General features: G+C 38.3%; 3 protein-coding genes across 3 annotated transcripts; 2 read left to right on the forward strand and 1 right to left on the reverse strand.

Moving 5' to 3' along the window:
• Positions 1-2,459: 2,459 nt before the first annotated feature.
• Positions 2,460-3,108, reverse strand: MELLADRAFT_69780 (uncharacterized protein; the record flags this gene model as incomplete). The annotated part of the gene is made up of 3 exons (XM_007418903.1): positions 2,460-2,725; positions 2,789-2,979; positions 3,098-3,108. The coding sequence occupies 3 exons, from the start codon at positions 3,106-3,108 to the stop codon at positions 2,460-2,462; spliced, it is 468 nt and encodes a 155-aa protein (XP_007418965.1).
• A 1,173-nt stretch (positions 3,109-4,281) lies between these two features.
• MELLADRAFT_84480 (uncharacterized protein) lies at positions 4,282-6,697 on the forward strand (the record flags this gene model as incomplete). Its single annotated transcript, XM_007418894.1, has 11 exons — positions 4,282-4,405; positions 4,484-4,746; positions 4,841-4,927; positions 5,003-5,062; positions 5,136-5,533; positions 5,609-5,721; positions 5,797-5,867; positions 5,937-6,058; positions 6,131-6,244; positions 6,336-6,410; positions 6,493-6,697. The coding sequence occupies 11 exons, from the start codon at positions 4,282-4,284 to the stop codon at positions 6,695-6,697; spliced, it is 1,632 nt and encodes a 543-aa protein (XP_007418956.1).
• A 3,757-nt stretch (positions 6,698-10,454) lies between these two features.
• MELLADRAFT_114092 (uncharacterized protein) lies at positions 10,455-11,663 on the forward strand (the record flags this gene model as incomplete). Its single annotated transcript, XM_007418895.1, has 2 exons — positions 10,455-10,762; positions 11,585-11,663. The coding sequence occupies 2 exons, from the start codon at positions 10,455-10,457 to the stop codon at positions 11,661-11,663; spliced, it is 387 nt and encodes a 128-aa protein (XP_007418957.1).
• Between the last annotated feature and the right edge of the window lie 1,101 nt (positions 11,664-12,764).

Raw genomic sequence — 12,764 nt, forward strand, 5'->3', positions numbered from 1 at the left:
TCTAAATTTGCAAACGTCAAGTTCTCAGTAAAAGTTCAATTCTCATTCTCAGAGTTATGGTTCTCTCATATGCATGTACACTGACGGTTCAAAAGATTCGTAATCTTTATGTGATTTCACCATCCTGTTCCAATGATGTTGTTTTCATATGTTGATGACATGCCCAGTAAAAACATGATGTAAACATATGTGGTTGCGTTGCAAACTTGTTATTCTGATCTTTGTTCAACACTCATCCTACATAATCGTGATGTAATCAGCAGGCATGCTGAAGGTATCAACAATAAAAGTCACACATACTTACGACATATCGCTGATATAATCTTCTTGGTTACATTTATGAAATGCAATACACACATTGTCCAAACATGGATTCTGGAACATGAATCCAACCCAGATCTTGATCGGTTTGATTTTGATTCAATTTTAATTGTCATTTTATTGTATTGGTATTGGTATCTCGATTTTGATTTCTGATTTCCTCTGTTGGCATCATTTGGTTTCCTTTTGGTCACAATACTTTGCTTACTGGGGCAACACAGTGACATGAGACGCTGGATACGTTCCGGATGTACCGTACAAATAAGAAAAACAACAATGTTTGTTCAACAAAAAGACTTTTAATGTAAAGAAGTAATTGTAGGTAGCCATAGAAGAAAATCCCAATGATATATAACAAAAGAAAAGGAAATGATGAGCCAATCCCCATTCAGTCAATATCTATCAGTACGGTACATCTTCTTGCCACTAGTTTTTGCCAGGGAGAAATATATTATTGTTTGGGGGTTGGACTTTGAGAAACTTGAGGATGAACTGAGAGGCCGATTGAGAGCAACAAAATTCGATGCAAAGGATATCCAGTCAATCCTTTGGGTTCCATACAAGGACATCCAATGAGCAGAAAAAATCACCATGGACTAGTGATGACCAGGAGAGATCAAAATGGGTCAGCAACTCTAGAATAACGGCTGGACAGACAGATACAAAGCGAGATGAAGGCATAAAGCAGCTATACTTCACTTACCAAGAATATCATATCACGATCGGTATGCAAGGTCGACAGATGTTCATCGGACCGACAATCTTCGCGGCGGTGAAATTGAGTTACCTGAAGTCACGCAAAAGCAGAAACACTCAGTTCATCTAGTACATGTTGCACAGAAAGATGTGTCGTACTATACCCACCAAGCCTTTCAAGTTGGGAACTGATTGGTCTTTGGTTGTATGGCCTAACTCAGGTCCGTATCAATAAGAAGAGTGATATATGAGGTCGCGCGAAGGTGGAAGGCGGGGGTCATTGATCAAAACCGAATCAAATCCAAGCAGCCACCGAGACTGATGAACGAAATTGGATAAGAAGGGAAACGAGGGAATGGATATGATAGTAGTATAGAGAAAAGAAAGTAAAACAAAGAAGAGATAATAAAAAAACAAGTCAAAGAGCGGAACAATGTGAAAAGTGATCTGAGACTTGTTGTCAAAAGGGAAATGACTTGATTTGAGTGAAGGTTTTCATGACTTGGTTTTCCAAAAGTCGAACCTCGGGTCTCGTGGGCTTGCTTGCGACAGAGCTTTGGTATCAGAAGCTCATGAACAATCTACATCACTGAGCGGTCCAAGATGAAAATTATATGTGAAGTACCTGGTGAAATCATAATGGGCACATTCAGTTTATGTTGTGGTCAATTTATGTTCTGATGAGGTATCAAGATACCTCGAGAATTTGTGTTTTCAAATTATGACCCAAGTACATCAGCTCTACATATATTTTACAAAAATTCAAAATCCACATCACAATTACAAAACAGATTTGTCACTGGTAGGTAAAGTCCCATGTTTCTCAAATGTGATTACTGGGGGTGTTTTGAACACATATTTGCCCTTAAAGTTTGCACCGTAGTGTATGTAACCTCATGGGCCTCATGGTCATGGACAAGCTTGTAAAGAGTCGGGAAAGAGAAGGAAAAAGGTTTCAAATTTTAGCGTGTGAAGCGGAATTGGGAATAAATAGTTTTTTCGTAGTCTGAGGGAATTTTGCCCAAGAAGGCTTTGGCAAAACTCAGCCTCCCGAAATCTGAAAGGGGATTTGTTTAAGCCAAGGTTTTCAGTACATAAACCGGTCAACAAACTCCCGTCCAATCTTTTCTTCTTTCGATTGTAGTTTCTGATAATGGGAAAGATACCAAACTAATGTTACATTACTTAAAGATCAGCTTAGAGTTACATTATCAACACAAACACACACACACACGTATGATGAAATCTGAATGAATCTCTTCTCTTCTACAATTCCTTAAGACTTGAGATCTAATTTGAATTTGATAACTCTGAATGAAATAAGTTACAAAATAACAAAAGCTGGATGATGGGTTTTATGCTTTTCCTTTACCTATGAAAATCAACAAGATAAAATAAGTAGAAGAATCAAAACAGAACCAAAAAAACTGATCAGTATGATTTCAAGAGTCGATGATGAAAGTGAATGTGAAAATACCTTTTGAATTGATAGGTTCAGCTTCATAAGCATTAACGGCCGTAGGAGGAGACGATCGAACCGACGATCTATGTTCGGCGGAATGTGAATGGCTTGGATTGTTAGGAATCGATTTGTTGGAAGGATGAGGTTGAGAATTAGAAGAATGTTGACAACAATCTGAATCTGATGAATTATCTGATTCATCAGATGATTCATCAAAAGCTCTTGGTTTTTTATAAATACAACAAACTAAGGAAACCAAAGATCAGTTGAGAGATTGATTAGGAATATGATTTTGGTTTTTCAATATACCTTTTGATTTCTTTCTACCTAGTCCTTCATTATCGATGACATTTTCACTCCATTGAACTCTAGTTTGACGAACTTGACTTGGATTGTTGATTAATGGATGAGCTCTGAGGATCAAAACTGAAGATTGAGGTTGAGATTGATGATTTGAATGAGTAGTTGATGGGTCATCTGATGAAGTGATGGTGATGGTTCTAGATCCATGGTTTTGAGTTTGATTGATTGAAGTAGGTGAATCTAGTTGAGTTCTGATGGATGATGACTTGAGCTCAGTTGTTTGATTTGATTTGAATAGTTTTAGAATTCACTTACGAAGTGTTCATGATGATGATGTTGGATGAGAATGAATGAGATTATTTTTACTTCAAGGTGATGATGACTGATTGAATTTCATTTTCTTGGTCTTTGTACTGAACCCATTCAACTTTTCACTGAGTTCTTGACACTGCGAATATAATGTATTTTTCCGAGGTGAAAAATGATTACATTTATTTCACAAAATGATTAAAAATGCATTAATTCTGCATTAATTCTGCATTTTTCTGCATTAATTCTGCATTATTAATCATTTTGTGCATTAATGTCAATCATTTTTCACCTGGGAAAAATACATTATTTTTGCAGTGTGATCAGTGACTGTCTTCAATCAAACTACATTTTATCATAACTCATTTCTTCTCAACTACATTTCTCTTCTCTTCTCTTCTCTTCTCAAACTCATTCACTTCACTCAGCTTGAACATTCTCGATTTCACAGAACTTGGATGGGCCATGGCTCAGCATTGGATATGTATGCTGCTTTTTGTAACATTTTTAAGATCTTCAGTCTTCATTTGTTTATCTCATGCATCACAAACTCCAATCATGCAAACATATGCAAATATGCTGATCAGCAGTTCTGATAATCCATGAAGTTATATGAGAATATAAGTAATCAAACTGCAAGTTCATCATCAACCATCCAATCGATCCTATCGCTCAATTTCAATGTACCCATCAATCTGATCGAATCACGATCTCTTCAAACCTCTCTTCACGATTCCTTTGGTCTACAAATAGAAACTCATTAAAAAGCCTTGGATGAGACCAATTCCAAACCAAGTACAAACTCTCAAACAAAACCAAAAGATCTGTAAAAAGAGCTGTCAAACTGATCAATTCCCAATTCTCTCATGCTGCGTTTCTCTTTCAACCTAATCCTCATTAAGAAATCCTGATCACCCATCATGTTATTTAACTTTCAATTCAACTTCCATACATACAGACATACATTATACATTAGTTCTTTTTTTCTATCTTCTCTTTATTTACATAAATCACTTCAGACCCACGCTGAAGTCTTTCATCTACCCAACTTAAATAGACTATCATAATCCACCCCACCCAAGTTTGTTTCAGTCTTTCCTGCTGCGCTGCAATTCCTAGACGATTGTTTCATATACTTTTAACGAGCCGCAAAGTCATCGAACCTCAACTTTGATCAAATTTACTTTATCATGATGATCAACTTGAAGTGTTTATACGTTGTGATTTTGGTTTTCAAAACTATTGATGCTTCAATCGATCCTGCTTCGTATTTTCCTGATCAACAAACCCTAGGTTACGCAGGTCCAACTGAAAGTAAGTCACCAACCCTCTTTGCCATCCATCATGATACTTCTGTTGACTCAATTTTGGGTTGGTTTTGATAATCATTAGTTGGTGCAGAACCTTCCTTGATTAAAAGTCCATTCCAACCAATCTTACAATCACATTTTCCAATCTTGAATCAAAACCCAACCGATTCAAATGCTACCAAGATTGGATCTTCAGCTTCTTCATCAGTAGTAGATGATGTGAATCGATTACCTAGGATATATAGATGGGGAAACCTTTCTCCAATGTATTCGTTACCCACCAAAACCTTTTCGAATCAAATCGATTCGGGTCCTGAGATTCCTTGCGGTTGTGAACTTGAACAAGTAAGTTGATCGAGTAATCTTTTTGGAAAAACGCTTTGAGGTTTCTCCAAAGGATTTTTTTGATTTGTGTTTGATTTTTCTTTTGACTACATAGGTTCATCTGGTTCATCGTCATGGTGGTCGTTATCCAACGACTGGAAGTGCTTTACCTAGCTTTGGAAAACGAATCAAAGAAGCTCAAGTGAATATTCTTCAAGTTGATATTTTTCAATTCATTGTGATGATCACAATTCACTGATCCAGTTTCCTTCAATAGGATAGTCGAAAGCTCAAAGCTAAAGGAGTACTTGATTTCCTCAATACATGGTCATACGAAGTAAGTGACCTACGCCGAACTTGTGATCAATTAACGTTGCAAGTAAACTCATCAAGATCTGTTTTCTTAACAGCTCGGTACAGAAGTTCTTACACCCTTTGGTCGATCACAAATGTTCGATCTAGGAATCTCATATCGACAAAAATACGGATACCTATTAAACAAAATGAAAGACCGAATCCCCGTGTTTCGCACAACCACTCAAGACCGAATGTATCATTCTGCTCTAAACTTTTTTGCTGGATTCTTTGGAATCCCATATGAGAAATCTTATCATCAATCTATCATCATCGAATCTCAAAACTTTAATAATTCATTGGCTCCTTATTATCAATGTCCTAATTCTCATCATCCTGGAGTTGGAAACCTTGGTTCTGTGGTTTCTGAGCAATGGGTTGAAAGTTATTTGAAAAATGCTACTCATAGGTTTAATGAACTTATTGAAGGTTATCAATTCACTCCATCAGATCTGTGAGTATCCTTTCGAAAGAATTAGAACATTCTCTTTTCTTTGATACTAATCTTGAATTGATCTTTCGGTTCAAGTCATACGATGCAACAAGTTTGTAGTTATGAAACCATCGCATTGGGCACCAGTGAATTTTGTTCTTTATTCACTGATCAAGAATGGCTAGATTATTCCTACAGTATAGATCTGGGTAAATCCAATCTACATTTTCAATTCAAATCTTCAACTCTTCTCTAACTCAAATCATTTGGATCTCTTTGACTAGAGTTTTGGTACTCTAATAGTTTTGGTAATCCGACTTCTGCAGCTTTGGGACTAGGTTACACTCAAGAATTAGTCCGTTTCTCATTTGATTCCAATCTTTTTTCATTTGATTCTGTTTGACTGATCTTATTTTGGTTTTAGCTTGCTAGACTTACTGGTCGAGTTGATCCTAATCCATCAAGTTCGATCAATACCACCCTCTTTAACAACCCTGTGACTTTCCCACTAAACCAATCAATCTATGTAGACGCAACTCACGATACGTAAGCTTTAAATGATTTCATTCTTGCCTTTGCTCTCAATGCTGGTTTCTGATCTTGGTGCTTTTTCATTAGTGTGATCTCAACAATCGTGGTAGCCTTGAATCTTACAAGTCTGGCTGCAAGCGGTCCACTTCCTACCAACAGAAGAGACCCGAAGCGAAGTTTTAGAGTAGAACAAATTGCTCCGTTAGTTTTCTTTCAAATCCTTTCAAACACAAGTCTCACTATCATTTTTATTCTTTAGACTTAAATGTTTGATGGTTTTTTTTACTTTTAGATTCGGTGCTCAGATGGCTACTCAAATTATGACTTGTCAATTACAACCGAATTCAACCCAACAAAAATACGCAAGGTAAATTCAATAAACTGATCCTCTATTCCACACATCTTTTTGATCATTGAACTAATTAAATTTCGATTTTTTTTTGTTTTAGAATCGTTTTAAATGATGCAGTGATCCCATTAAACGGTTTATCGAAATGTAAATCATCAAACTTAGGTTTATGTGAATTGGATTTGTTTATTGAAAGTTTACAAAAAAGAGTTCAAGAGATTGATTATCCTCAATCATGTTTTAATAACTTTACAAAACCGGTTCCTATTAATTCATTGGGTTTAACTAATGGTCGTTGGATTTGAAATTGAATGTATATATCTTGAATCATGAGTTTCTTTTTTTTCAAAACCTTTTCGCACTTTTAATTTCGGTTGTGTATTTTCTTTTATTTGTTGCTTTGATTTGATCTTCTTCTTGTTTGATACTTTTATAACAACTTGAAAAGATTCCAAAATATACTTTGTAGGTAATTATCTTTTAAATATCTTCTTCACTCATCAATACGTGTCCCAGTGAACTTGCATGGGTTAGAGAATGGGGTTTTAGCAGCTCTTTTGTAAGTCTAACAATTAATACAACCAACTTTTGCCAATTCTCATGCTTGTGATTGCTTCACAACACAATGTCACTTTTCATTTATCTTTCAAACTGACACTGGGAATTGATGGGTTTGAAACCTGATTGAAGAAGGTCTGCAACTTTCTTGAATTGTGAGGTTTGTTTGCAATACACTCACAACACGTCACTGGAGACCCTCAAGATACTTGGGTACAGCTGTTTCATCACATGGATGCACAAAGGGCCAAATGTTTGTAGCACTACCTGCATAAAGTAATGTTGCATTCAATCAGCATTATTCTGCATTCAACCAGCATTTTTGATGCCTAATTGCTTCAGTGCTGAACTGCACACTCTAATCAAAATGATCAGAGCTGACTCAGTTGAGGGTTTATCATCCCACTCTTGCTGGGGGCAATTCAAGTGCTTATGAAGATTTAGAGGCTGAAGCAGATTTTCTTGCTTAGCCTTAGAAGGATCAAGTGTTGAAAAGAATCCTTTGGCTTCACAGAGGCCAAAAAATTGATGGTCACATACAGTGCATTTCCTTTACAAACAAATTGGAAGTATTGGAAGTTTTACAAGCGGTATTGAACACCACACAGCCATCAAGTCTAAGAAAGTGAGATGCTCACCACATAAACAAAAGATTATTCCCCCCTCAATACATATCACATCAGATGTTTTGCAAGTGTATTTGGCTCCATTTAGAGCACCCACTATGGTTGTGTTAACAACCTGATTTAGTGTTACTGTAACACTAAAATACACACAGGTCCACTATGGACCTGTTTTAGACCTGCGGTCCGCACGGCTGTGTTAAATGCTGCAACCCACATGTTCAGATCTACGCAAGCCTACGACTTGATTTATTGTAGGATAATCGGTCAACAACTACATTTTTCAAAACCTCAAACTTCAAAACTCCACAAATCAAGACTTAAGATCTCAAAGTTCAAACCCAAACTTCAAAGTTTGAACTTTACATCTGCCTTTTGAACCCAGAATCAATCATGAATATGTAAATCTTCAATCATTTTTAAACAAAGTCGTATACTTGTTCAAAATTCAGATTTAAACTTCAATTCATATCTAGCGTTTGGGGTGAAATGGTCATCATGCAATTGCTGAGCAACTTGAGCGTGGTCTTGATCTTTTTGGATGTGAGCATGAGGAGGTGGAGGAGGTGTGTGAGGTTTATCAAACAGGAAGTCAAAGACCATTTGGTCATAATCCTGCTGTTCATCATTGTCATTTGAAGACTTCAAAAGGGCATTGATTGGGTTTTTAAGGAACTCGGAGCAAGCATTTCATGGATGTCTTTTGGATGAAGGTTATGAGAATTAAGATATTTCATTTCAAAATCATGGATCAGGTTGATTCACAGTGATTTATTGTTGGTAAATCATATGTTACATCAGCCCATAGTGAATTTCATGCGCTTACCAACTTTGGTAAAACAAGCATGATTAATTTTTGCGCTCAGGAACACAAGATCTACAATAAATCACCCTCATGATAGTGGGTGCTCTTAGGTTGACTGCATTCAGACTGACAAGCAATTTTTCCAATACCTAATATACAGGTTCATATCAGCAATATTTCAAACTCATTATATGCTACAAGGATGAACTCACCTGATCATCTCCAAGCAAGTCTAATAGGTTCATGCACAATACTAGAGGTCAATAGCTCGGATCATACATGTGGTATACTAGTTCTGGAACCTGACTCTTTCCAAAGCTGGTTCCTGCTAGTAAGAGCATAGTTTTGTTGTTGATAATGTTGATGGCACTTTCAATCTGCTGGGGCCAGGCAGGGTAACTGTACTGTTCCTTAAAAAACTGACGGCTGTCTGTGCTTGAGTGTTCGTGTTGGTATTTAGATACAGATTTTTCAAAACCTGACATTGCAATAGAAGGTTTACTGGATGTGTGGGAAAGAGTGGCTCCTGCAAGGTGGAGCTTTGGCTTCTTGTGAGCATAATGAAAACTTGGTCCAAAGGTTAATTTGATGGAGCTTGAAATCGAATGGATTCACAGGTGGGTGTTGATCTTTGACAGTTAAGTTTGCCTTTGAAAAGGATCAGGCTGTGTATGTTGCACCACTCACCACTCACAAACCACCACACATGATATGTGCAGTTTGCTCAGGTAAGGTTTAAGGTTTTGTTGCACAATTCCTTTTTTGGGATCCACAGTCATAATCCAGACATGTACGCCGGTGTATCAGCCATAATGGAACTGGGTCCATAGCACGAGGATTACTCATGCTATGGCAAAGCCAAGACTAGGAGATACTAGTCATGGTCAAGGCACATCTTTTTCATTCTTGGGCTGGCGGGAGTTAAAATGTAACCAAAAAGTTTCATAATGAAGCCCTTTTTTTGAGAAAAGGACCAAGCAAACTCATGCCAAGATTTTGAGATAAGTCGTAACTTGTAAGTCCCTTGCTGAAAGTTGTGGCTGTATTGGCAAGGGGCTTAGTTAAGTTTGGAAATTGCACCTGGACTCTAGTATATGTCTTACTTTCTTAGTACTTTAGAGCATCCACAGCCGTGCGGTAAATTTGTAATGTATGGAGGGTTGCCCAGATTGTTTAGGGCAGTGTTTGAGGTATAAATTTTGAACAATGTACAGCCATGTGTAAGGTGGAGTGTATTCTCCACCTTCACTGATTCAGACAGGAAAGGCATGGCTCAGCAAGAGCTGGGTTTTTATCTAAAACCCCTTGTTCAACTATACTAATCCAGCGCTTGAAAATCAGAAACCAGCAAACCAAAGAAACAAATAGAAGAGAGATGATAAGAATAGAACTACAAAGGAAAAAGGGAAAGGAACCAATGGAGGATGAGAATCTAATCTAACTACACCACAGGGGCATCCTGGGCCGGAAAGTGAGCTGTGAGAGGTTGAGTCGGATCCTGGCCTCACAACAACCAGCGGGTCACATCGGAAGGGCCCCCGGCCAGTTGTGGTGGTAGTCTTCGCTGCAAGCATGGATCCACCATTTGGCAATCTACCTTTGATCTGGTGGCTGCTCCAGGTCTGCCTGCAGGCTGCAGCCGTCTGCAGCCACACATTTGTCTTCCGCTGGCCTGGAGGTAACCACTGTAAGGCCCCTTGGCGGTATCTTTGATTCTCAGAGCACCACAACACTCACTCACCTCACACGAACGACCTGCGATCTCCCCTCAGACCAAAGTCACACACATCCACCAACTGAGCTCACCATGACTTACATTGGAAAGATACATGATCGCTGTTTGTCCCCCAGTCCTTCCTCCCTTTCTTTATCTTGCCGCTGTGCTCTCATGTCTGACATTTCCCTATGTCCGTTATAGATTTTGAATCTCTGTCAGACGACCTCTCTTCCCCGCTCTTCAAGTGTTTGGTTTGTGGGAAGCATCCCATGATGTGGTACGCTTCTCATATGCTAACCAAGAGCCATCTTGAAAAAGCAGCCTGCTTTGAAGCTCTCAACGCCGGACAAAACAAAATCATGCCTGGTCTTGACAATCAGATTGCCACACCAAACAATGATCCACAACGACTTGAAGACACCTTCATGGAAATGGAGAATGCAGCCCCTTGCTCAGATACCCCCGAACGCCCCCCATCCCCCCTGTCAATCATCCGAGCCATTGAATTCTTGAGTGCGGAGAAAGACAAAGCCAGCGACTCAGATCATGATTCCGACCTTGAGATTGATTCCAACACGCTTGCTGAAGCCATCAGGGCAATGGAACTCAATGTGTGGGATGAGGAAGCCGAAGAAGCGACCAATGATGCAGCACTGGAGGCAGACTTGTGTGAGTCTCATATCCAGGAGGCCAACAATTGGTATCCGTTCCAAAAGAAGGAGGTGAGTTCTAATTTAAATTATCTATCATCACCTCCCACGTTTACTCACACAATACATTGCTCCATTTTGTCTTTCAGCATGTTGTTGCATTATTGATTGTCGATTCCACAAGGAACATTCTCTTGCGATCTCAATACCATTGAATTCGATCAATTTTGCAAATTTGTGAAGTCCGACTTCCAGAATGGGGTGCTTTGCGTGCGTTAAGCAAACGTGTAAAGAAACTGCTTGGGCTTTCCGTTTCTGAACGCACTAGTCCATTGGGGAATGCCTCTCTTGGGGTAAAAGTCAAGACAATCATATCAAACGTGAGTTAGTTGTTCAAATTTCATTTTTACAAAAGAACATGCAAACATGAGCTGATCCTGTCATTTTGCAATTATTTAGGAGCTAGCCAATGCTTTGATCAGCCCACATTTGATCGTTGGCCCAGAGAAACCTAGCAACCCTAACGACCTGATCAACCGGCTATCCCAGTCTCAGAAGTGGCAAGAGGGATTTGATAAAGATCTCAGAGTACAAATGGTTGTCACCAACCATCAGCACTATTACATATACAAACCAGTTCAAATTTTCTCCAATGACATTGTTGTTCCCGCTTTTTTTTTCAACAAGGAGGTATCCTTCAGGCCAAATGCCTTCCGGCAACCGTCACCCCAGACCCAATCCACAGTAACATGTACCAAATTGCAATCGCCCCGGAGCCACCTTTTGATTCCAATGATTTTTGGACCATTCCTCTCACCAAATTTTGGAGAACTACTCAGGAAATTGAGTGGAATGACAATGAAGGATGTTTCCTCAAAGATGTTTGCGGCCAACTTATACATCGTATGTGCTATTTAACTATTGTCTCATTGAAAAACATTTCACACTCTGACAAACCCTTGTTTTCAAAATACTTCCAGAGAAGATTCACAGCCCCCAATCACAAGTCACTGGCAGGCCAGTGCCTCCCACCGACCCTAGCAAGTTATGAGAAAGTTATGAAATGGATATCAAATGGATAACATCCATTGATTGAGAATTTGTTGAGAAGTGGTTAGGAGACCACCAAAATTGAGATGATGTCATACAGCATCATAAACCTGTACAAACCTGCTCCTGTATTTCCCCACCAAGAATATATAGTTTATTAACCTTTGTGACATAAATTGACTGAGTTATTGAGGTTTGAAAAAAAAATCACGGACAAAAAATACTATTTTTGTACTATACCTAAGAATTGATTCTGGAATATCTTCCAGCTTCATCAATATACATACACAAAAAAATTGATATTCCTTTTGAGAACATGTTTCTCCACATTTTTGTCCCCTAAAGCCTTCCTGTCTGGGCAGTATTTCTACATGTAATTCTTGAATGTGTCTGCAAGTTTGATTTTCTGAAGTTCTTTGCCCCAATAAAAAATTTGAGGCAACATGTTGCCAAAATCATTCTGAATTTGATTGATATACATGTAGATGGTATTTGATAAAAATTTCTGCCATAAACTTTGCCATATTCTGCCTAGAAACAAAGAATCAATCAAATTGTTGACTGCTCATGTACACACCACAATTACATATAGAAATACTGGCCACACAGGAAGGCTTTAGGGGACAAAAATGTGGAGAAACATGTTTTCAAAAGGAATATCAATTTTTTTGTGTATGTATATTGATGAAGCTGGAAGATATTCCAGAATCAATTCTTAGGTATAGTACAAAAATAGTATTTTTTGTCCGTGATTTTTTTTTGAAACCTCAATAACTCAGTCAATTTATGTCACAAAGGTTAATAAACTATATATTCTTGGTGGGGAAATACAGAAGCAGGTTTGTACAGGTTTATGATGCTGCATGACATCATCTCAATTTTGGTGGTATGACATATTTTGCTGGTAACTGACCCAAAACATCTTGATAGCAGATGGATGTTATGCTGAAAACAAATTGAAGTTTTGTT

This window comes from Melampsora larici-populina, assembly GCF_000204055.1.
Source record: "Melampsora larici-populina 98AG31 unplaced genomic scaffold MELLAscaffold_111, whole genome shotgun sequence".
NCBI classification, from domain to species: domain Eukaryota; kingdom Fungi; phylum Basidiomycota; class Pucciniomycetes; order Pucciniales; family Melampsoraceae; genus Melampsora; species Melampsora laricis-populina.